The sequence below is a fragment of the Suillus plorans genome (genome assembly GCF_016647745.1).
Source record: "Suillus plorans strain S12 chromosome Unknown HD556scaffold_3, whole genome shotgun sequence".
Classification (NCBI taxonomy): Eukaryota; Fungi; Basidiomycota; class Agaricomycetes; order Boletales; family Suillaceae; genus Suillus; species Suillus plorans.
In genome coordinates, this window is record NW_024537387.1 from 95922 (window position 1) to 119278 (window position 23357).

The 23357-nt window shown below is 48.9% G+C and overlaps 11 protein-coding genes across 11 annotated transcripts; 4 read left to right on the plus strand and 7 right to left on the minus strand.

The window, feature by feature from the left end:
• Positions 1-8: 8 nt before the first annotated feature.
• On the plus strand, positions 9-3288 carry HD556DRAFT_1325765 (urease). The gene is made up of 12 exons (XM_041301528.1): positions 9-161; positions 225-448; positions 499-739; positions 792-1190; positions 1243-1276; positions 1326-1438; positions 1486-2011; positions 2060-2116; positions 2174-2286; positions 2338-2633; positions 2682-2820; positions 2877-3288. The coding sequence occupies exons 1-12, from the start codon at positions 117-119 to the stop codon at positions 3207-3209; spliced, it is 2520 nt and encodes an 839-aa protein (XP_041166338.1). The 5' UTR covers positions 9-116; the 3' UTR covers positions 3210-3288.
• A 173-nt stretch (positions 3289-3461) lies between these two features.
• HD556DRAFT_1261399 (plant expansin) lies at positions 3462-4998 on the minus strand (the record flags this gene model as incomplete). Its single annotated transcript, XM_041299052.1, has 5 exons — positions 4398-4998; positions 4302-4338; positions 4128-4241; positions 3865-4076; positions 3462-3801 (listed from the first exon to the last, which is right to left on the minus strand). Exons 1-5 carry the CDS (start codon positions 4574-4576, stop codon positions 3462-3464), a joined length of 882 nt encoding a protein of 293 aa, XP_041166339.1. The 5' UTR covers positions 4577-4998.
• On the minus strand, positions 4994-6844 carry HD556DRAFT_473461 (uncharacterized protein). Its single transcript, XM_041310713.1, has 2 exons — positions 6509-6844; positions 4994-6450 (listed from the first exon to the last, which is right to left on the minus strand). Exons 1-2 carry the CDS (start codon positions 6752-6754, stop codon positions 5206-5208), a joined length of 1491 nt encoding a protein of 496 aa, XP_041166340.1. The 5' UTR covers positions 6755-6844; the 3' UTR covers positions 4994-5205.
• A 319-nt stretch (positions 6845-7163) lies between these two features.
• HD556DRAFT_1261401 (uncharacterized protein) lies at positions 7164-8571 on the minus strand (the record flags this gene model as incomplete). Its single annotated transcript, XM_041299053.1, has 5 exons — positions 7960-8571; positions 7864-7900; positions 7689-7802; positions 7520-7637; positions 7164-7438 (listed from the first exon to the last, which is right to left on the minus strand). The coding sequence occupies exons 1-5, from the start codon at positions 8136-8138 to the stop codon at positions 7164-7166; spliced, it is 723 nt and encodes a 240-aa protein (XP_041166341.1). The 5' UTR covers positions 8139-8571.
• On the minus strand, positions 8560-10896 carry HD556DRAFT_473459 (uncharacterized protein). The gene is made up of 3 exons (XM_041310712.1): positions 10308-10896; positions 9177-10233; positions 8560-9108 (listed from the first exon to the last, which is right to left on the minus strand). The coding sequence occupies exons 1-3, from the start codon at positions 10510-10512 to the stop codon at positions 8733-8735; spliced, it is 1638 nt and encodes a 545-aa protein (XP_041166342.1). The 5' UTR covers positions 10513-10896; the 3' UTR covers positions 8560-8732.
• Positions 10687-12510, plus strand: HD556DRAFT_1303321 (uncharacterized protein; the record flags this gene model as incomplete). The annotated part of the gene is made up of 6 exons (XM_041299591.1): positions 10687-10758; positions 10807-11249; positions 11402-11580; positions 11916-11956; positions 12000-12071; positions 12364-12510. The coding sequence occupies 6 exons, from the start codon at positions 10687-10689 to the stop codon at positions 12508-12510; spliced, it is 954 nt and encodes a 317-aa protein (XP_041166343.1).
• Positions 12511-12756: 246 nt separating this feature from the next.
• HD556DRAFT_473804 (uncharacterized protein) lies at positions 12757-14179 on the minus strand. Its single transcript, XM_041310714.1, has 3 exons — positions 13602-14179; positions 13422-13546; positions 12757-13376 (listed from the first exon to the last, which is right to left on the minus strand). The coding sequence occupies exons 1-3, from the start codon at positions 13803-13805 to the stop codon at positions 12857-12859; spliced, it is 849 nt and encodes a 282-aa protein (XP_041166344.1). The 5' UTR covers positions 13806-14179; the 3' UTR covers positions 12757-12856.
• An 88-nt stretch (positions 14180-14267) lies between these two features.
• Positions 14268-16622, plus strand: HD556DRAFT_1325813 (major facilitator superfamily domain-containing protein). The gene is made up of 8 exons (XM_041301529.1): positions 14268-14487; positions 14543-14759; positions 14825-14890; positions 14945-15105; positions 15159-15293; positions 15349-15508; positions 15566-16118; positions 16171-16622. Exons 2-8 carry the CDS (start codon positions 14601-14603, stop codon positions 16419-16421), a joined length of 1485 nt encoding a protein of 494 aa, XP_041166345.1. The 5' UTR covers positions 14268-14487; positions 14543-14600; the 3' UTR covers positions 16422-16622.
• A 61-nt stretch (positions 16623-16683) lies between these two features.
• On the plus strand, positions 16684-18579 carry HD556DRAFT_1325819 (uncharacterized protein). Its single transcript, XM_041301530.1, has 3 exons — positions 16684-17697; positions 17755-18163; positions 18216-18579. The coding sequence occupies exons 1-3, from the start codon at positions 16851-16853 to the stop codon at positions 18325-18327; spliced, it is 1368 nt and encodes a 455-aa protein (XP_041166346.1). The 5' UTR covers positions 16684-16850; the 3' UTR covers positions 18328-18579.
• On the minus strand, positions 18580-20634 carry HD556DRAFT_1325830 (uncharacterized protein). The gene is made up of 8 exons (XM_041301531.1): positions 20469-20634; positions 20213-20319; positions 19829-20146; positions 19649-19755; positions 19537-19602; positions 19408-19484; positions 18989-19351; positions 18580-18921 (listed from the first exon to the last, which is right to left on the minus strand). The coding sequence occupies exons 2-8, from the start codon at positions 20276-20278 to the stop codon at positions 18788-18790; spliced, it is 1131 nt and encodes a 376-aa protein (XP_041166347.1). The 5' UTR covers positions 20279-20319; positions 20469-20634; the 3' UTR covers positions 18580-18787.
• A 197-nt stretch (positions 20635-20831) lies between these two features.
• HD556DRAFT_1428964 (uncharacterized protein) lies at positions 20832-22669 on the minus strand (the record flags this gene model as incomplete). Its single annotated transcript, XM_041304770.1, has 7 exons — positions 20832-21154; positions 21205-21344; positions 21398-21570; positions 21626-21995; positions 22064-22194; positions 22241-22445; positions 22500-22669. The coding sequence occupies 7 exons, from the start codon at positions 22667-22669 to the stop codon at positions 20832-20834; spliced, it is 1512 nt and encodes a 503-aa protein (XP_041166348.1).
• Positions 22670-23357: the final 688 nt, after the last annotated feature.

Genomic DNA, 23357 nt, shown 5'->3' on the forward strand with positions numbered 1-23357 from the left:
AGCCGGCGGAGACTCCCATTGCCGTAAGCGCGCGTACATCTTCGAACAAACATTCCGTACAACTTTCGTACAGCGAAACCATATCTCTAAGCTTAACCTGTGGGGTAGAGTTCAAGATGCATATGCTGCCGAGAGAATATGAGAAGTTGCTCTTGCACCAGGTACTACCCCCTAGTCTTAATTCTGTAATGGAATGACATCTCTTTGCTTATTTCTCTTCTCAGGCCGGCTTTCTAGCCCAAAAGCGCCTAGCTAGAGGCCTACAGCTCAATATCAACGAAGCCATCGCCTTGATTGCCTCTCAACTGCAGGAACGCATACGTGATGGACAGCATTCTGTGGCTGAGTTGATGCAGCACGGGAAAACCTTATTGGGGAGGACCCATGTCTTACCTAGCGTTCCACCCCGCCTACACGAGATACAGGTAGAAGGAACGTTCCCAGACGGGTGAGTTGTATACCCGTGCGAGATCATCTCAACTGACAACCCGGTTGAAGTGTATTCCTAGTAACTGTCCATGATCCCATCTGCACGGATCATGGCAACCTAGATGCAGCGCTCTTTGGATCGTTCCTCCCTGTACCTTCACAGGACAAATTCCCAGCCGTGGAGACTACAGTTATCTCCCGTGAAAACCTTCCAGGAGCTATCATCGCCAAAAAAGAGAGGATTGTTATCAATCAAGGACGCGAACGCATCAAGTTGAAGGTGACCAACCACGGCGATCGCCCTATTCAGGTTCGTGGGCGTCCCTACTAATTTGACATGCGAAATCTCATATCCTCGAAAGGTCGGATCTCATTACCATTTCACCGAAACTAATGGTGCATTGGAATTCGATCGCGTCAAAGCTAACGGAATGTTTCTTGATATCCCCGCTGGGACTGCTGTTCGCTTCGAGCCTGGCGATTCCAAGACCGTCTCACTATGTGCTATTGCGGGCAAAAAAGTCATAACCGGTGGCAACTTGATTGTCACTCGCCTGAAGGATACTCTAAATAAGGGTAGCCATATTGATAAGTGTTTACTACTAGGGACTTTCAGACACTGTCCAGACCCTGGTGCGTTCGAAGTATGTGAGGACACCACTATTGGCCGCGACGAGTACATTTCTATGTATGGCCCCACGGTCGGTGACCGTATTAGGCTTGGTGATACTAGTCTATGGGTCGAAATTGAGAGCGATGCGGTTTGTTATATCAATATGATCATGTTTGTGTGTGGGCTCATATCTAGCACAGGCCTATTATGGTGATGAAGTCAAATTCGGCGGAGGTCAGTGATGACTCCTGGCGCCTCCCCTGATGTTCATCACTAGGTGCAGGCAAGTGTATCCGAGAGGGCATGGGCCAGATAACCAGTCGCGGGTACCTCGAGGGTAACCTAGACCTCGTCATTACCAATGCAGTCATAATTGACTGGACCGGGATATACAAGGTAATTGATTATCTCCACCGATTTTCACCTGCTGCACACCCTTGCAGGCAGACATCGGAGTAAAGGCGGGCAAGATCGTCGGCATAGGTAAAGCCGGAAACCCCGACGTCATGAGTGTCACCGACAAAATGTGCATCGGCTCCTCAACGGAGGTCATTGCCGGCGAGAAGCTCATCGTGACTGCGGGCACTATCGATGCACATGTGCATTATATTTGTCCGCAACAAGTCACCGAAGCGCTCGCATCGGGTACGACGACGATGATTGGAGGCGGGACAGGTCCGAGCGCAGGGACGAATGCTACGACATGCACACCGAGTCCATTCTACTTAAAGATGATGCTTGCGGCCACAGATGGGCTCCCGATGAACTTCTTGTTTACCGGGAAGGGGAACGACACGGGAAGACATGCATTGGAGGATATCGTTCGCGCAGGTGCAGGGGGCCTGAAAATACATGAGGACTGGGGTTCTACTCCAGCTGTGATCGCGAACGCCTTGGATGTTGGTGATGAGTTTGATGTTCAGGTCAACATCCATACGGATACTCTCAATGAGAGCGGATTTGTGGAGAGTAAGAAGTGTGCCATTCATCGGTCTTTCGGATGCTGATGGAACGCAGGTACGATCAAGGCATTTGGCGGTCGCACTATACATACGTATCACACGGAAGGCGCCGGTATGACTCCGTTTCTTTTACCTCCCTATTATATGGTCTCATCGTGAAACTATGTAGGTGGCGGTCACGCTCCAGATATCATCGTCGTTTGCGGTTTGGAAAATGTCCTTCCCTCGTCCACCAACCCTACGCGACCTTATGCTAGGAACACCCTAGACGAACACCTTGACGTGACTCATCCATGCACGTTGATTATTTCTGCCTTTCTAAACATATAATAGATGCTGATGGTTTGTCACCACCTTGACAAATCAATCCCCGAGGACGTGGCATTCGCAGAGTCTCGCATCCGAGCAGAGACGGTAGCAGCAGAAGACGTTCTGCACGATATCGGTGCGATATCCATGATCAGCTCTGATTCTCAGGCTATGGGACGTGTCGGAGAAGTTGCCTCTAGGACATGGCGTACTGCGAGCAAGCTCAAGGACTTCAAAGGTCCACTGACTGAGCTAAATGATACAAGCGAAAAAGATAATGGACGTGTCAAGAGATATATAGCGAAGTATACAATCAACCCGTCAGTTTTGTTGTCATCTCGAGTGGCCGCGCACTGACGGTTCCTTAGCGCGATCACGCACGGTATCGGTCACGTCGTCGGCTCAGTAGAGGCAGGAAAGCTCGCCGACCTTGTCCTTTGGAAGCCTGAAAACTTTGGCGCCAAACCTGAAATGGTGTTGAAATCAGGAGTGATTGTTTGGGCTCAGGTAGAATTTACAGAGAAGACTTTCTTTTCGATGATAGTACTGATGTACTTTGTTAGATGGGCGAGGCAAACGCTTCAATTCCGACCGTACAGCCAACCTATGGCAGACCAATGTGGGGTTCCTTCCCCTCTGCAGCGGCGCTCAACTCGGTCGCGTTCGTCTCCCGAATCTCCATCGCGACTGGTACTATCGCTTCATACGGACTCTCAAAGCAAGCAGAGGCTGTTATCAACTGTAGGAATGTGACCAAGAGAGATATGAAGTGGAACGATGCGATGCCGAAGATGTCTGTTGATCCAGAAAGCTATGAGGTGAGGGCGGATGGCGTATTGGCTGATATTGAGCCTGCGAGCAGTTTACCACTGGGGAAGGAGTACAACTTTTTCTGACGGCGGAAAACAAAATAAGGACAAATGAAGATCGTGTATATTATGTATTGTATGAATGCAAATTGAGTTTGTGGAGATATGGACTGAGCGAAGTTCCGCATGAATGTACATCACATCATCGCCCACTAATTCAGAACCATCACGGCAGTCTTGGTTACGTATTAAGAATAGATGCTATATACCCGATGCTAAGATCAGTAGAACTCCCAACCAATAGACAGCACTGACGAAGCAGCCTTTGCCAAAAGTAGCCTAATTGCCCCGCTGACCTGCAACCAACATGCCAATGCCGACGAGGGCTTCACCGAGAACCTCGAGGTTTTGTGGATTTGCAGCGTTGGGTGCGGGTACGGCTATGGGTACGGCTACGGCGCCAGTAGGAATTGGTATATCTGTGCCGTAGGTCAACACCATCGAGATTGAAGAGTATGTAGCAGTAGCAGTGGGGCTGGTTTCAGTCGCAGAAGGGGTGCTGGTGGGTGTCTCAGAAGTAGTGCTACTTTCGGTTGTAGAAGGAGTGCTGGTGGGAGTCTCAGAAGTAGTGCTACTTTCGGTTGGAGAAGGAGTGCTGGCGGGGGTCTCAGAAGTAGTACTGGTTTCGACTGTAGATGTGGTGTCAACGGCTTGATGGTGTTTGTATGACACATATGTGAACGTAGGCGTAGGCGTAGGTGTGGGTGTGGGTGTGGGCGTGGACAACGCAGGGATCGGCGTGGGCGTCCATTCGGGGCTCGCGGATGGCGTAGGAAGTTCACTGACGTCATCATTGAACCACCACGTTCCGTACAAGACGCCTTCACCTTCAGGAGCGAAGTAATCGAAGAGACCCTTAGAGAAGTCAAGCCCGGCGTTCGGGCATCCCATACACTAGAGACAAGCGCGTCAATAAGAGAGAAAATAACGCGTCGTTGGGCTCACTTCGTCCATGATAGTGGCCTGGGCAGTTTTGCCCCCATAGGAGATAGTAATGGACTTGAAACACAGCGGACCTGGGTAACCAGGACCATACTGGAAGACGTTGATGGCGACAATCTTGTCGTAAAATGAGTATTGGAAACCCTACACCAAGTAATTATTATGACTGAGACGTACGAAATCGCTAGGAGAGCTGTACTGCCCACAAGCACCCCTTGAAACTGAATCAGCTACATGGCTCGACGAGTGATTCTTTGGTTCAAGTCTACTCACAAGCCAACGTCATAAAAGGTGAAGCGTGCGCTGTCGAAAGAGCGTTTGTGTATACCCACGTCGCCTCGCGCCCGCTGTGCTAACTCTTGATGGCGTCCACGCTGAATATGTCCAAGCGCACCGCCAACTGTGAAAGGAAGGACCGCAGCAACGAGGAGGAATATAGAAAACATTAGCATTGAGAACTATAGACCGAAAGTCAGGTGAGGCTTGGGATGGTTGAAATTGGGGTATAGGTATAGCGAAGGAGCGTTTGGACAAAGGAGTGACTGTCGCTACAGGGTATAAAGTCGTGGAAGTGATACAACGACGAGCAAAACACAGAGAAGGGTCGAAGCAAGTTAAAAGGAAAAGTCAACCAAGCGAATAACCAAAAAAGTTGATGTGACTTTGGTCATCGCGTACGTATCACTTTACATCGCGCCTTCTATGAGAAGACTTAATATACGCACTGAACGCATCTTCCTTGGACGCGAACATAGAACCACCAGCCATCATCATGATGACCTGGGGCACTAGAGAACGGTGAGGTTCACATGATTGATAGGGGCTTGTCCGGACGACCAAGACCCACGGTGGTATCTGCGCCGGAAGCAATTCGTGATGACTTCATCACTTTCTGTTGGTGTATGCTTGTCACATTCCGTGGAACACATGTTACGTACGTTCGAGCGCTGGTATCGAGCGGCTGTAGTACTAAAGATTCTATACACAATAACAAGCGGGTAAGGACATTCACCACAGATCTCCCTTAACCCATCCCCACTTCCCATATTCCAAATATCACGCACACGTGTGTATCTTGAGCTCAGGTCCCTGCAGCTTCATGTAGGGACTGCAGACGATGTTGGACATCGGGCCACGCATACGGAGGGCTACTGCTCATTGACATGAAGTGATGAGTCTTGTAAAAGATCTCGACGCAAGGGAGCATAGAGAATATGATACGAGTGACAGCTCCTGCATCCATTACCTCACCAGATAGCACGTCCCATCGTTGTAGGGACAGATGTCGAAACGACTCCCCTGTAGGGTCGATATCGATATTCACAGCGTCTATCAATAAATTAAGCGTGTGCAAGTGGAGGCATTGATGGAGCGCTGCAAATAATCCGCGGAATGTAATGGTACTTTGAGCCTGATTAGAATCTTGTAAATTCAGAACTCGGAGATGTGGCCAACTGGACATGCATTCCAAAAGAAGGTCGTTGCCAAGGTGGATGCAGCAACGGGGAAAATCGAGCCAGAGGATTCGGAGCTGTGTAAAACAACAGAAGTGTGTGATAGAGCTGCGAGGGGGATCCTGGACGTCTGAAGCGCGGCCGTTCATCTCAATTTGTTCAAGGGTGTGACGTGCTTTGCACTTGGACAGCACATGAGCGAGCCGTTCAACCTCTGCCCAAGACAACCTATTGACCCTGATCTTGAACTGTTTCAGGGAAGGAAAGTCTGAGTATTGCATGAGTCCTGTGATGTATGCAGCCGTATTTACGTTGAAAGAAAGAGCTGTGAGGTTGAGGAAAGGACCGAAATCGAAATTATTTTCGAGGTCCAACGAGGAAGGGTCTATCTTCCTTTTATCAATCTCGACTTCGATAAGGGTAGGGAGATTGGAAAGATGTTTCCACGCAGCCAAGTCGAGTGGTGAACAAGACAGAGTTACAAGCCGCTTGCACAAACGAACGCAGTCGGACAGCAGGGACAGCTCATTTGCTATATTCCATTCAGTGTTCGCGAGGGATATGTGCTCCAAAGCAGCACAATGGGTCGCGATAACTTTCAAATCCCCGTAAGCGACCCACAGGTCACAACGACGCAGCGTGGGGGAAAGGAAGATATCAGAGCGGGTTTTCGAACATGGATTCCTTAACGACAGAAGTCTCGGAAACATGCATGGCACCCTGCACTTGAGGACTGAAAGAAGGTGATAGCAGTCGTCTCTTGCTAATACATATATGGAGCGCACACGGGCTGCGTGACGCAGAAACTGACGACCTTCATTCTCCGATAAGGGTTTGATGTCTTGAAAGCTTGGACGAGTAAACAAGGAGAACTGTGTTTAGATGTTCGGTGAGCTGATCAACGAAAGGAAATGAATGGAGCGCACTGACCTCTCGGTCGCTACAATATATGATTGGATGTAGCCTCGTTACACAGCCTAGCAGTGGCGTCAACCCAAACATGACAGCCCAAAGTTCATTCATTGCAGGCTCGTAAAATGTTTTGCATGTCACCGCAAGTGCTGCAAGGGATTTCCGCACAAATGCAGGCCGGTGATATGACGACCGGCCGCGGACTGTATTCACATGCGCAAATATCTCCAGAAGGATTTCACAAATATGCAGAGCCCGGTGCATAAGTCGAGTGACGATGAGTTTGGAGTGAAAAGAGCGCGAAGGATTTGAGTTGCAACATGCACACAATTTTGCAATCGGAGTCGGCAAAAAATCGGAGACCACGACACGACTCCGACTCTCCGACTCTCCGTGCGTCGGAGGTCACGGTGCACTAATCATCTGAGCCATCATTCAGTTCTAAAGTACCTTCAGATGAGTCGTGGCCTCTCGAATCCAGTATTAACAACAAGAACTTTAATGCAAGGGTTCTCCTCATCAGCCACTGTCTTGAGGAAAGGAGTTCCGCCAAGTTAGGATGTAAGAAGACATCAATGACATCATGATGTAAAAATGAAATAAATTACGCCTGCTCGTGAGAGCTTAAAGTAGGAATTTCCATAGGAGCTTCCGTATACTTGGAGAATGATCGCTAAACCCGTGCCGTCATATGAGCAGTCAACCGTGACGTCGTTGGGAAAGAGTTGGTAGATGTGGTGCTAGTGTCGGTCAAAGAAGTGGTGGGGGTTTCGCTTGTAGATGTGGTACTAGTGTCGGTCAGAGAGGTAGTGGGGGTTTCGCTCGTAGATGTGGTACTAGTGTCAGTCAGCGAAGTGGTAGGGGTTTCGCTTGTAGACGTAGTGCTGGTTTCGGATGCAGATATGGTGGAGGTGGTGGCGTTTGTGTCAGCAGCATAGTGATGCAGGCCTGACTGCGTGTAAATAGGCATGGGCAAATCAGCACGAGGAACCGGCGTAGGCGTCCACTTGGAGCTCGTGGATATTGCACGTTTGCTGACGCCATCATTGAAACGCCACGACCCGTAAAGAACGCCACCACTTTCTGAAGCGAAGTAACTGAAAAGACTCTGAGAGAAATCAAGCCCGCCGTACGGGCACCCCATACACTGGACAAGAATGCATCAATAAAAGAGAGAATAGCACTTCCATGGGCTCACTTTGTCCATGATGGTGGCCTGGGCAGTTTTGTCCCCATACCAAATGGTAATGGACTTGAAGCACTGCGGACCCGGGTAACCTGCACCATATTGGGCGACGTTGAGGGCAACGATCTTTGTCATATAATGAGCTTCGAAAACCCTATACCAAGTAATCGCCATGGCTGAGACGTACGAAATCGTTAGGAGAGCTGTACTGCCCACAAGCACCCCTTGGATCCAGGTCAGCTGGATAGCTCAACGAGTGATTCTTCGGTTCAAGTCCACTCACAAGCCAACGTCATAAAAGGTGAAGCGTGCGTTGTCGAAAGAGCGTTTGTGGTTGCCTACGTCGCCTCGCGCCCGCTGGGCTAATTCTTGATGGCGTCCGCGTTGGTTATGGACATGGGTAGCGCCAACGGTGAGAGGAAGAATCGCAGAAACGAGGAGGATGACTGAGGACACTAGCATTGGGAATTATAGACTGACTCCGAAAGTCAGGTGAGGTTTCAGGTGGCTAGAATTGTTGTGTTTAGGATATAGCTAAGGAACGTATGAACAAAAGAGTGACTGGCGGTATAGGGTATAAAGTGATGGAAGTTACACAACGACGAGTAGAAGACAAGGAAGGGTGGAAGCAAGTCAAGAGGAAAGTGAACCAAGCTTCGGATAACCAAAACAGTTGAAATGGCTTTGGTCATTGTGTATACGTACGAATTATACCTTACATAGCGCTTCTTACAAACGATGAGAGGACCGAATACGACTGAAAGCTTGGACGCGAACATTGGATGGCCTGGGTGGGTTCAGCGAGTGTCAGGAATCGATAGGGGCTTGTCCAAATGCTATTAGCCTCACTGAGGCGCTCGGTTTTGCGGCCAGACGGTATTCAGGAACTCGAGTTCTTGGTACATGATAGGGTTAGCGCTTCAGCCTTTCTGTGATTTCTCCCGCCCATGATATACAAATAGAAAATTCGTATACAAGGAGTAATGATACAAGCACCCGTATAAGTAGCATCGGATTAGTAGTATTCATGAAATCTTTCTGTTGATACAATGCATGCTAACCGAGCCTCAGTTCTTCTGGCCAAAGCTTTGCATCTTCTTCGTCCGAAAGCAAATTCTCATCCGGTATCTCTGGGTAGTCGTCGTCGTCATCAACAAAGTCATCCAAGTCCCGCCAACGAGGACTACCCGGGAAGGGCTCGCCAGAAGTGGCAGCTGTCACCTCTTCCCAAAGACTTTTCTCGTCTTCATCAATTTTGTAGTGGGGTGAACCTGACGGGTTGTGCACGATGGGGGTCCTCGACATGCTAGCAGTATGGCGCATGCGTCGATAACCGCTGGCCAACAGTCGTTTACATAATGTGTCACGTTGACACTCCTGGCAGTGCGTACACTCCGATGCCACTGCGAGTGGCTGGCAGAGTTCGCAGATGCTGTGTGACAAAGAAAACAAGTGTACATGAGAATTGTGTAATACATGCGTATGCGAAAGTGCCCTCACGTTCTGAGTCGCTGCTCTGGTCCTCTTTTAAATTTCGATAGATTGTCGGGTATATCTTGAATGGATGGAAAGAAGTACCGATAGGTTGCATTGGTAGTCAGGGAGGAGCTGGGTCGTGGGTTTCGGAGGGGGTTGAGAGGAGAAAAAATATTTGAAGTATGTTTATTGTAATGGGCTTGTCGTAAAAGTCGATGGAATTCATCACTAGTGATGGGTAGATCAGACGGGTATGCATCCAATACGTCACAAGTAAGTGGATCTCCCGGGAGGTAGGTACCATGCCATGTACCAATGGAATCTAGATGGAAATGTCTTCGTGTACTATTACCTGCATCGCTTGATGAAGATGGCTGTAAATTTGCAGAAGGCAACGACCTCGATCTTCGCCGTGTCATCGACACCACTCTACTCTGCTCGGCACTTATTGGTCGCTCGTATTCGGAGGGTTCGTCAGTACGCAGCGGCAGACTGCCTGACATCGGTGACCGAGAGCGGCTTCCATTTGTACCAGGCACGGATCCCCTGCGTCTTGTAAGTCCAGGTGGCGCAGAAGTATCAAACATTGAATCACGGTTATCCACGAGGCCATAAACTGTCCGCACAGGTTTGTCAGACGAGGATTTGGCCTTCCAAAGATCCTGAGGAGGACGCCGGACATATGGCATGGATGGGGTACGCGACGTTATGGGTTGCGTCACCTTGTCCACATTCCGCTGAGACGATATCCTGCGCTCTGATGAGGTGAGGTCGGACAGGCTCCTTGATGGTGATGGCCACCCTGCCGCGGATCCAGCTGCTGAGGCACGAACTAATTCCCGTACATCAGAGCCATACCTTGCGCCACGGGTGAGTGGCGGACGCTCTCTGCGACTACTTCCAGCTGCACTATCGACATCGCCACTCTGAATAGCAATCGGCCGCAAATATATGGCTTCATCCTCGGTTCCGTCTTGTAAGATGCTATGGTTCGCATCACACGATTGCGGTTCAGGGGAAGTGGCTAGGGAGTGCAATGATGCCGACCATCTTGGATCTTTGGGAAGCCTGTTACCATTCTCTGAAGATGAAAAGGGTTCCGCGTTCACAGTGTGAGCACAATAGCATCAGGGCTGTGGCAGGCGCTAAACTTACCAAGTGGTGCTCGTTTTGCGGCTTCGCCATTATTTTGGACGTGGCGACGTTTAAAATAAACAAGAGGGCTTAGTGCACGATCTGCCTCGTCGGTGAAAGAAAAAGATCGTTTACTAGGTGATGGGGGTGGCGAAGATGGGTTATCATTTTCTGGCTCATTGCGAACAACTTTTTGAGGTGGGGGAGAATGCGGTGAAGAGGTCATTTATTATAGAATTGGTCACAGAGAAAAGGCTGATCAGCTGAGACGATATGTCGTATCGATTGGAGGTGCCAGTACTGTAACGTTGTCAGTCCAACGGAAGTACTTATCATGATAAAAGCTCGGAGCCTGACACCGCTTACAATTGAACATCCACATGTGACCACAAGACCACTCATGATTCTTCTTTGCGGCATTGTCTTCAAGTCTAAGATCATTGTGGAAGTTTTTCATGGGGATCTGGATCAGGTCCACTATCATTCTGGCAGTGCTTGAATGCGAAACTGAAGTTTGAAGTCTCGAAGTCGCGAAGAAAACTGGACTATTGCCATTGGCTGCGGACATAATGCGACCATATTCGATAATCGGTTAGACAACAGTCAAGCAGTGGTTTTCACTGGATTTACAACGGTGTTCAACCTCTTCATTCCCGGATTCATCCAAAGAATTCTTACCAGAATAATGCGACAGTTCACCGTGACGAACCCAGGTCTGGTTCTTCCCTTCCATATTCCTTATCATAAGGAAAGAATCACTCTCATACGTCAAGGCTTCGCGAATACTGACGACCGTGACGGTCAACATCTTTTACGTTGGATTGGGAACGACCTTTCAAAATGCCCTGAGCTGCGTGCGCTCCAGGAACTGTGGCAGAGCAAATTCAAAGGCCCTCCTGCAAATGAACTTAAGAGGAGGCCAATCAGGAAAGGAACTGGCAAAGATGGTATCTTTCGCAGGATGTAAGTTGCCTTCACCATGTTACAAAACATTCTGATCAATTCATACATCTGGTCTCTTGATGACATTCCTCAACAACCGCATCATTACCTTCCCTGGCTCGTCTTCACATCGAGACGTCCAGACGTTAGCATTGCGGACCGACCACTGGCAGAATATCATCATACCAGGTCCTTCGGCTTGCGAGAATCGTCGTGAATTCAGGATTGCAACGGAATTGGTCATACACTACCGATATCATGGCTTATATTAACATGGGCGCAATCGAAGCAATTATGCAGTTTGGCTTGACAGGGTCCACGGGCGATCTCGAATCATACCTGTTTGCTATCTGTACGTCGAGGGCCGTGGTACTCATTAACTAACAACAGGAAGTTGGCACATTTCCTAATCTTAACGTGTTCGGACGTCATCGTGGTTCGGCGAACGATGAGCGGTGTTGATGAGTCTGGGATTAGCTTCCTGGTTGGTAATCTACAACTTCCACCTACAGAGTCTATTGATAACCACACGGATATGACCTGCAACAGCTACGTCTATTGTCGATTTGCTGTGATCGCACCGATGCTACGTGTATATGTATATGCATCATCACATGTGCGCCGGGCTTCGCTCATCATCCAAGGCCGTAAAAACTCTAACTGTACAGCCTCGATGATGTCATTCAGCACACTTTTCTCGGCAGAAGAACCAGCATCGACCAGCACTGGTATCCCGCGTTCACTTATCTAGGTTGATCGGGCCCCGCATAGTACCACGATCATCAATTCGGTGACAGCCGTATCACCACTGTTCGCATGCGTGCAAGAGACTTCGGATGCGCGGTGAGTTCGTCGCCAACAGATATTGAATGCCGAGCAGTGAAAAATGAATATTAATGAATCTGCAACCTGCATCCAGCGTGAAGCACCGAGGGCCTTGGTTGCGTGACACCAAGTCAGTATCACGATCAAACAATTTCAGTGTTCTCGCAAAATATTTGACAAGCGCCAACTAGTGTCTGTTACACACCCGTCAGCAGTTGACAGGTATGGCGAACTTGATGGATATGTCGGCTCATGCTAGATAAATATAGTGCATGCTTGGTGCATGCTCATATACATCATTCGTCACTAGCTCTGCGGCGTCTACATAGCAGCCGAAACGAGTGCTATCATCGCCTTGCTTGCGAAAGTTAGGGTAGAATACTCAGTAATTGACCTCAGCTTGGACGTTCTTGGCTCGACATTGATGACCTGGGTGCTTATCTGCAGGAAGCGATAAGCGGACCTGCGGCAATAGATAGCTTCGAATACCATCATCAAGTGACCACCTGGATCAGTGTGAATGATGAAGCTTCGATGAAGTGTCAGGAATAACTGTGTAGCACAAGATACAATATTATTAATAATACAAGTGAATTGGTACATAAAATGATCAATAGGAACGAAAGACTAATTATATTCGTTAGATGAGTTGAACATAGTGCTAGGGATATAAAATGAAGAGGTCATGATTATGTCGTGAATCTAGCGTAGAATGGTCATAAGAGAACCTCATGTTGGGTCGAGCAAAGTGAACAGTAATATAGAGTGAAGGAGAGACAGCGAACCTGAGCCCTGCAGACTGGTTACAACAGCTCAATTTCAACGCCGAGCAAGGACTGCAGCTCATTTACAGGTTGCATCCTGGCCCTGGTGGTCGTGTCCCGAGATATTGCTGACCTGTGCTCAAACTGGACCTCGCTCAGGGAGCGGTGCTGGGGGGGCGACTCGGGTGAGTTTGATGGCTCGTGAGGAATTGGCGACAAGAAAGTAAGGACAGCCTCTCCGCAGGAGGATATACAGTCGGGATCGAAAGTGAAATAAATGTTTCCATCATTCACGTCAATCCCTAGTGCGTGTAAAGCCCCATCGAGCGCATCAACAGGAGCATTGGTGGAATTTGTGGGTGTGGAAGGAGAAGCAGTGGTCTCGCATGGAGCAAATCGCACGGAACGAGATATCTTTCGTGTACCAGCATTGGCCGTCGCGTTTAGGTTGGGCGTTGTTCTTTCTGCTTTGCGTATATCGAAAACATTCTGGGAGCGGGTGGGCTTCGATGTTTTCGGTTCTTTCTCTTCCAACTTCTGAACATCTACTAGCTGTTTCCTGTGTACAACGTAAATCGATTGATTTGGTTGAGGTTGTACATACTTGATAGATAATCCCTGTGTCCGGGGGGTAACGTATGAGGCAAGATTTTTTGCTTCAGACATTGGCGGGGGGAAAGAACGGCGGCAATCATCGGGTGCTGGCCTGCGCTGGAAACGAACTTGCCGCTGGAAGAGAAGAGTAAGCCGACATCGTCCATATGATAGTATATGTATCACACACCGCTGCGGTGGCATCATGCCAGGAACTAATAAGTGCAAGCTCTGCGAACGATGGAAATTTTTCGAGCACGAGTGTTGGGTGAGGGGGTTCCATATTAACCCGGCCACCAGTGGACGAAGGTGTCAAGGGCGTTGACCTTGCGCCAGTAGGTGTGCTTAATTCTTTGGACAACGAAGGAAGTTCCTTGTTTGCGTTGAGAGACATGACAGCAAACACAGGTGGTGAAGATCTGAATTATCGAGAGCAAAACTGAGATAGTATAAATACCAAGGCGATTCCACAAAACATTTGAAGCTGTGGTATGGACACTAGGCCGGAAGGTGCCCTTTGTGGCGTTGTGGACAGAATACAGGAGACAAAGAAGAACTTTGTGGATGGTACATGTACACAGTGTCCGAGATGGCAGGCTCACTTTGACCAAGGTCTGAGCCTGCCAGTGGCAAACTGGACTGGAGAGCGTGTTGTGGCCATCCATGCTATGGATGCAAAATCTATAAGCTTTTGTCAACACCTATTTCTGAGATTCACCTTCGTATGATCGAGTCGAGTCGCGCGCTCGCAGTCAACGAGCGTGCCACTGTCACGTGCAAGAAAAGCAGCGGTGACGACCACCCTGTCAAACATAGGGCCGAGGGAGCCGGAGCCAATCATAACTCCGCTTGTCATTGCAAATTTGATGAGCAAATATATCTAATATTCATCTCAAGAGTCCTACATAGACAACACTAGTACTCAACACGCTTGCGGCTTGGCACTCATGCATGCGATCAGCAGACAGCAAGTGCTGCAGCTTCAAGCTTGATTCAGCAATCTCTGTATGGTCTGTGTTATCGGAGGGCTGACATGGACACCCGTACCTTGCAGCTCAGGCTCGGAAGTAAAATGTGTGAGTCATGACAAAGAGAAAATATCAGTTATTGTTTTGCTTATGTATTACACAGAACCTATGGGTACTAGTTCCCCGGCCGGTCTATCTTCAACTCTTTCTTGCGAACCATCATGTCCCAACAACAGGTGGACGAGGAGACGCCGTTGTTACAGCCCGCGAAGCAGAAGCAGGCTAGAACACCACTGCCTTGGCGTCAATTCTCTATCATACTGTTTCTTCAGCTCGCAGAACCGCTCACCTCACAAGTCATCGCTCCCTTTGCACCTCAGGTATGGTTTTCATGCAGCCGAATCATTTGACAGCTTCTAATAGGCTCGCCGCCACTCTCTTGCAGCTGATAAGAGACATTGGCATCACGGATGGCGATGAAACTCGTGTAGGATACTATGTCGGATTAATGGTGAGTCTTACTTTATCAATCAATGGGTATATCCTCATCTTCGAACACACGCAGGTCTCTCTATTTTTTGCCACACAAGCCTTGACCGTTCTCCATTGGAGTCGTATATCGGACCACATCGGACGGAAACCCGTGATTTTGACAGGCCTGTTTGGGCTGTCCATCTCAATGTACTGTTTCGGCCTATCTAGAACCTTTTATGGGCTCGTACTAAGGTTTGATTGTTCTATTTTCATGCGAGTTCTGATTTCTAACACCTATTACTCAGCCGCGCTCTTAATGGTGCTTTGAACGGCAATATCGGCGTGATGAAAAGTATGATGGTGGAGCTCACTGACTCCACTAATTTGGCCCAAGCATATGCGTATATGCCGATAGCTTGGTCAAGCGGTGGGGCCATTGGGTACGTACCTGTGTAATCTTTTCACATCGCTTTGGAATTTAGATGCCCTTTTCAGACCTCTGATAGGTGGCTCGTTATCAAGACCAGCGGATCGATTTCCGAACATGTTCGGACATTCGCAATTCATGAAGACCTATCCCTATTTCCTCGCATGCGCTGTACCTGCTACCTTTTCTGTACTGGCTTGGGTTGTTACGTTTCTTTTTTTGCAGGAGGTGTGTTATTTTGAGCTAGCATGTGACAAGTGAAAAGGGTGATAACGCGATTGTCAGACTGTACCTACTAGGGTGACCCTCTGGCACTTTCTAAAGGGGAAAAGTCGCGAACATTCCGCTTCTGTCAAGGGCCCCGTGACTTCTACAGGATCAAGTGATTCCCTCAGCACAGAAGATACTTCTCAGCGTGCGAAAGCTGGTGGCTCCAAGCCGCTACCCCTTCGTTCGCTCTTGATACCCAGGGTGATCATAGCTGCTGGAAATTATGCCGCTTTGTCGTTTTTTGACATCGCATTTCGTGCCGTGCAGCCTGTGTTTTTCGCCACACCGGTAGAGCTTGGTGGGCTGGGTTTAGATCCCCCGCGCATTGGCAATATTCTCGCTATCTATGGTGTGATCAACGGCTTGTTCCAAATATTTTTCTTCGCCGACCTCCATGATCGTTTCGGTTCGAAGATAATCTATTCTGTCTCAATGGCTGTTGCAATTCCGATGGTCGTCGCACTTCCCATCATCAATGCTGTAGCCAGAGTGCAGGGTTTAAGCCTCACGGTGTGGGCGATTGTTGGTGTGCAACTTGCCCTGTCGATGATATTAAATTTGGCGTATTGTCAGTTTCCGCATCATATCACGATTCTTTGTGTTGACCATGGTCCCTTCAGCTTGCATATTTATTTATATTGCCGCGGCCTCTCCAAACCAGGCATCGCTTGGTGCAACCAATGGGATCGCTCAGTTGGGTGTTTCGATCGTGAGAACGATCGGCCCCGCATCGGCCACGTCCACGTTCTCGTTCTCTATTCAAAACCCCCACCACGCCTGGATAGTCTACTATTATATGATTGCCCTTGTTTGTATAGGCATCTGCACGTCCCTCTTACTTCCTCGACAGTTGTGGAAGAATACCCATTAACCAATCTCACGCCCCGCGTATGGTTTCTCGGAGGTCGCTGCTAGGGGTTAGGCCTTAGGGGGAAATCATATCTGCATGAATCAAACATTTCCATACGCATTGTCATTGTCATGTTTCACTACTCTTGATATTTGAAACAAAATTGTAAATTTCTACATGCTTTTGTTATTTCAGTCGTGTCTATCAACCGGTCATTGTCAATTTGGCGGTCCACTAAACGTGATATGATTTGTTACAAAGTGTCACGGATTCCTGTGGAAAGTGTGACATCCTGTCCACCAAGGCACACTGCCACGCGCCACACAGTGGCACATACTTAAGCCAACGGCACACCATTCGGACCCCCCATCATTTGCCGAGCGCACCTAAGACTTCCCCTCATCTTGGTTTCTGCTTGCGTTATCCTTAGGACGGGGCCTGACTGTCATCATGTCGTTCGCTGCCTTGATGGCGCTTAGCGCCTCACAAACTAAGGAGTCTCAAAGCGCCGTCCAAACTGCACTACTACAGCGCCAGCGCAACGAGGAGCTCCAACGGAAAAAGCGGGAGGAATTCGACAGAAAGGAACGAGAAGAAGCAACGAAACTTCGACAGAAGAGATTTGAGGACGAGAAGAAGCAACGAGAGTTACAGCTCAAGAGAGAATCAGAAATGAGACGCATGGAGGAGGAGCAGGCAAGGCGAGAGGAGGAGCAACGCAATGCGTTGCTCTACGGTCCCAAGAGGGCCAAGTCGGGCTCTAAATGGCCATCGTCTAGCGGAATATCGAAGGAGTCCATCCCCAGGCGCAGATTACCGTCAGATGAGGAGGATGGCTCCCGTTCCGGATCTCCAGCAATGGCTCTCACTCGGGAGGAGAAACGGCGGCGCAGGGTCGAAACCGAACTGCGCAGGGGTTATGCATACAAGCGGGCCGCCTCATCCTCCGGCTATCACAAAGCTGGCAGGCGACTTCCAGGAGGGGCTATTGACGCCACGTCAGCACCAACCTCGGACAGCGGTAACGGCTCACAGTCTGTCAAGGCTCGCCTTTCTGCACTCCCCAATACTTTGACCAAGCTCAATGTCCACAAGCGAGACACACGGACCATAGACGAGATATTGCAGGACAGAGCCAAGGCGAAAACCGCCACATTGGACGGTGACGATGCCAAAGAGTTTAACGACTGGTTTGGAAAGGGGAAGAAGGACACAGGAAAGACCAGTGCCCAGGTATCTACGGCTGCACCATCCAGAGAGTCTTCCGGCTCCAGCTCCCCAGTCCCCTCAGCGCCCAGTGAGTGTTTTGATGACAGAATCCCTTCCCATCATTATTTCATCTTCGATCTTGTAGGATCAGTCAACTCTGGCACGTCAAAGACATCAACCGCCTCGAAATCTGCTGCCTTGTCATTTTCAAAGACCTCGCAGTCTAAAGGCGCAGATAGCTCTCAGTCATTAAAGACTGAAGTGAAATCCAAATCGACTTCAATTTTCACTCCTTCGATGAAGTCGCAGGCTTCTAAGCCTTCGTCTGCAGCACGCTCCACCGGTCCCACCAAAAAACGGCCCCGGTCCCCGTCTTCACTATCCCCCCCTCCTCCAAAGAGGCGCCCTGCCTCAACTGAAGTAGAATCTTACAGCAACGAAATTTGGAAACTATTTGGCAAGGACCGGTCTAAATATGTTGAACAGGATGTGTATAGCGACGAAGAGGACATGGAAGTTGATGCCGGCGTTCTTGAGAGGGAAGAGCTCAGAAGGTCAGTGATCACGCATTCATCAGGAGCACACCATTGACAAAGACCCCTGTAGTGCACGTCTCGCCAGAAAAGAAGATGAAGCAGCTCTTGAGCAGGAGAAGCGTCATGAGGAAGAAAAGCGCCGCAAGAAGAGGGAAAGGGAAATGAAGGAGAGGCGGGGATAAGGCAAGGAGTTTTTCTGACATCAGCATGCTATATTTCATGGACATTTCATACCCTCATGGATAGTGGGACCTATCCCTTGTTTTTCTTGATGCTTTAGATGGCATACATTCATACCATACACATCGCCACCATTCATGTTCTATCAGCCAGCGCAATTTTGTTTATATGTTACACCATGTATTCGCAGTCACTGAGTCATGCTCATGCTTTTTCGTGCAATGCAATATTCCCTTGCTCACCACCAAGCAATGCGTGACGGAGACAATGGACGATGTACGTATCAAGATTACAAGGGTAGGTTATTGTTCATCAGCAATGTCAACAGTGACAACGGAAAAGTAAATATCAACAAGTTAAGGCGCTGAGCGCATGATGCAAAGGACTGGAGAATAGAAATAAACAAATAATTAGATACGTCGATCCACGGGTGTTTTGAATTGCAGGTGTCTTAATGCACTATCAATTGTCGTCCGCTCGGAATCGCTTCCTGTCTGAGCCGCCACCAAACTGACCGCCTTGTTGGCCTTGTATGAATGCTGGGTTGAAGTGACCTTGCATGCCGAAGCCGCCGCGTCCTCCCATCATTCCCATACCTATAGTGTACATCAAGTGCAAGTAAGAACAACAATCCATATGCATGAGACCGTTAGAAGCCCATACCCATTCCTCCCATGCCACCACGCCCGCCCACCATCATAACACCTCCTCTGGGTCCCTGGGGAACCATGCTGCCGCGCCCGCCGAAGCCGCCCATGCCCATGCCCATGTTCCCCATTCCCATCATGTTCATGCCACCCATGCCCATGCCCATGTTACCCATCATTGTGGGTATCCCGCCGCGCATCATGTTGTTCGCCATACTACCACCCCCGCGACTTTGTGCACCCATCATGCCTCCCCCCATCTGGTTCTGGTTGGAAGCATTACCGCGGAAATTCCCTGTCGAGCCGCGGCCCATGCTTGTCCCTAATGTGGATATGGGGGTTCCTTGGTGGGTGTTTCGAGTGTCTCGGGGCGGTGGTTCTGAAGCCGGATAGATTAGACAAAGCTGCAGTCAAAGCACTAGGCGATGAACAAACCTTTTGGGAGTGTGCGGAATGGATTGCCTTGTGACGAACTTGTCAGAGTTGCTGTAGCACGTCTATTTTGAAAGTCGCTGAATGTAAGGTCAGCCTTGCATTCGCATCGAAGCCTCAGGCCTCACATACTTATTATCGAACCATGCTTTGAGCGCGTTGGCGTCTTCGAAACTACTGAACTCCACGTAGGCGATACTGATGTGACTGAGTAACACCTCAATTTGACCAGGAAGTTGCTTACCCTTTACTCTTGCCGTTTACCTTGTGCTCAGAAAAGGTAATGTCACGATGATCGATTGACACGCCAAGATTTAGAGCGACTTGACGCAGGTCCTCATCTGTTGTCCACTGTAGGAGAGAGAAACACGAAGACAGGCTTAGAAAGATATACACAGGATTCTAAACGACAGGACAAACGGACCCATTGCAAATCACCAATATACAGTGCATCATAGCCCATCATCGAAGGATCTGTCCCGCCTCCCATATGACTACCGTTTTGCACAGCGGCGTTGTAGTTACCGTTCATGCCGTGCGAGATACCTTCGGTCCTAACCTGCCCTTGCTGGATTGGCTGAGCGTAAGGAGCTGGAGGCGAGTGTTGGGCGGGTGACGGTTTCACTTCCTCTTCCTCTTCCTCATCGCTTCGAGGCCGTTTCTCACCTGTTGAGGGTTCGACTACGGTTATTATAGCCTCCACCGGTTCTTCCTTTGCGTCGAATTCCTGACCGTCAATACCCTTTAAGCGCCCATACAGTCAGTCCAACTAGCTGCTCAACCAAGTAGATGCATATCATATGCCCACCTGGTTGGCTCTGCCGACAGCATAAGCTTCGTATTCGCCGTAGATATCATAATCTTCCTCAGGCATTTTTTCGCTGACTCAAGCAGAAGAATAGAAAGTCTTTTGCACTAGAAAAAGTAAAATGACAGGATTTGAGTACCAACGGACATGAGAGTAACACAAATGATAACGAGGCAAAACTTCCACAAGGCACATCATGAAGCCGCCTGCGCGCGCTACCCACGTCAGCTATACAAACAAGTGAAGGAGCTCTTACATGATAGGTATGGATACAGTGACAAGGATTACGCGTCCAACAGCTAAGCGAAATACAGGACGTAGAGCAAAGCACAATAAGAACAGAGAAAAAACTAGTGGAACGTAAGGAGAACGCAAGGAGAGTTGCGCGACAGCGACGTGGAAGAGCAAAAGCAAGAGAATGTTTGGAGAACTTCACCAAATCCGTCATGTTCTATAGCGGTAACATTTATTTGGTTCTGTTTGCAATCCGTGGCGCAGTTGGCGCCTAACCTTCTCGTCACCGCTGACTCAAAAGATTGTTTCGCGGAACATGTGGATTCAAGGTAGCTAGTCTATAATCTTACTTATGCTGGCTCGGTAGGAACTACAATAGCCAGCATCAGCCAGCCCATTTATCCTGCAGCGTTCTATGCACTACTTCCTCTTGTTGCGCCAACCACAACCCAAATGCCGGCGTTTTCAGCCACCTTTCGTAAAATTCCCTCCGCTTAGTCGCGGACTTAAACGGCAGAGGGGAGCCATTTGCCTTAAGCGAAGAGAAAAAGTCAACAGTGCTGAAGGGTTTTAGACGTCGACAGCCCGAAACAGTGGTACGTTCCGTCGGAGAGGGTATCAGAGTATTGAGGTATCTGTTCAGAGGAACTAGCATGGTGTTGGTGCGCGAACTTAAGTGTCTTCTTAGGTCCAGAGATGCTTGTATCCCTGCAAATGATGGGTAAGTTACAGTGCTAATCATGATTTGGGACACGGACTGTCTTGGACGCTTGCATGACAAGCTTTCTCGACAGCTTTCAATACTTGGCGGTCTTTGGAAATGTATCGGCGATGAGTTCTTGTACACCATCCAGGTGGCGGCCCTGCCATAATAGTCGTATTCCCCTGGCGGCGCGGACTGCAGGAAATTTGAGTGATGAGATTTGAGAACCCAAGCAACTTCAGACACACCTTGCTTTCAGCCCTACGCTCAAGACGTGAGGCCAATGGGCACATGACTTCTGGAAGAATGGATTGGTCACACCCAAGATAAGGCCAGATTTAGGTGGGAGTTTATTGACCAGAAGAGCGTGATCCTTGTCGTGGATGGTAAAGTAAGGACGAAAATCGTTCGCAAGCGGTATCTAAGAATGGAATAGGTTAGCCATCGATTTAACAGATGGAAAATAAACGGCGCACAGGACGTAACAGATCCCTGAGCCACCAAACTGCTTGACTCGTGGCTGCGGGAGAAGATCCGAATACCAAGATGGGCTCGCAAAGCATCAGGCACTCCCATATTGACCATAAATGTGGTAAGGAGGCCTCGAATATGGATATTGGAGGCGGGTCAAGTGGAGCTATAGAAGACAATAGCTGATACGGTCTATTGAGCCACCGGAGATCCAGAGCAAGGGAGAGCTTAGTTACATGCAAAGTGGGGTCAAATTTCTCATGAAAAGATGCAGTCTCTGTCAATTGCTGAATGTCTGCATTCATGGGCAACTCGACATGGAGAACTGAGCCTAGAAATCCTAGCTCAATAGTCAAACCCGGCGATGGGCTGCACCTTTCTTCGGCAGATAAGATAAGATTTGATTGATTGAAATGGGAAATAAGCCCGAGCGGCACACGTACCAGTGGGCAATATTATGACATGCCGTTTCCAGCATAGGTACACCATGGGTTAGGAACAAGGGTCCAAGTTTCATAATTAGGGCGGTAAAGAGAGCAGGGTACTGTAGGTGTGAGAGAAGAACGAGAGAAGTCTGGACAATGTTAGCAAAGTGGTTCGATGCGTGAATATTGATTTACCTGTTGGTATCCTCGCTTCGAGGTGTTGTCTCTTCTCTGGGAAAAATGCGAATATCCATAAAGGTATCCATCGATGCTATCTGGTCTGTTATTACCGTGATCTAGAACGACGCGTTTTTGGGATGTGCCGAGATCCTGTATGCGAAAAGAATGTACTTCTGAGCCTTGTTCGAATTGTAGGGAATCCGGGAAGGATGAGAAAGCACTTGAAAATGGATTTCAACGCCCAATCAGACAGATGGAGGCGATAAATTATTACATGTTCTCTTTCTCTGCGGGGGCCAAATACAACGGTGGATGTACTCCGCAAACAACAGGACCAACATCCAAATCAAAATTCACTGTGGTGCATGGTATGACGTATAAGATACGGTTCAAGTATGTTACGTGGCACTGACCTATGGCGAAAGCCAAGACCCATTGGGACATTCGCAACGCCCTATCTCGCTCGAACTCAAAGCCAGCGAGCTCTGAACTTCGATGTAACGCTGTATCAGATTTTGCCAGATGAGGAAGAGTCCTAGAGCGTGTGACGGTCTTTTGCCCAACCAGGCGAAGTCCAAAATGCGTATCCTGAACGTTGGACAGTGAGGGCGACTTGAGTGGACTCGAATGATCTTGAAACGATCCGATACCATGGATCGGAACATGTGATTCAGTTGGAGAAGGCTGTCGAGATGGTAGCCTTGAGGCGATGGTTTCAGTTGATCCTGTGCAGGACCCTGATCGAGAAGGATAAAGCAAACCAATATCTTGCTCATCCGTCTCTGTTGTTGCCTCCATCATGGTCCAAAGCGTCAAAGATGCTGGACGACGCACGCGTCGATGTCGAGATCGTTGTAGCCAACAGCAACGTGTCGAGTCCAAACACGACGATTTACACGTGGTTCGAGTTCAAAGTAGGATTTTGGGAAAATACCTCCTTTTGCTTGATAACTGCTCATTGTTTCTCTTCCAACCGCCTCGAGGCCGCCGAACCGTGACCTTCGTCTTCTTGAACACGAGCTTGGGAGAAATTCCAATTCTATTGTTCACGAGGACTTAATCCGAGTCGGTCGGATATTGTACGATTCTGGTAGCCAGGAGAATCATAGTGCATGATTGTCATCTCGCCATC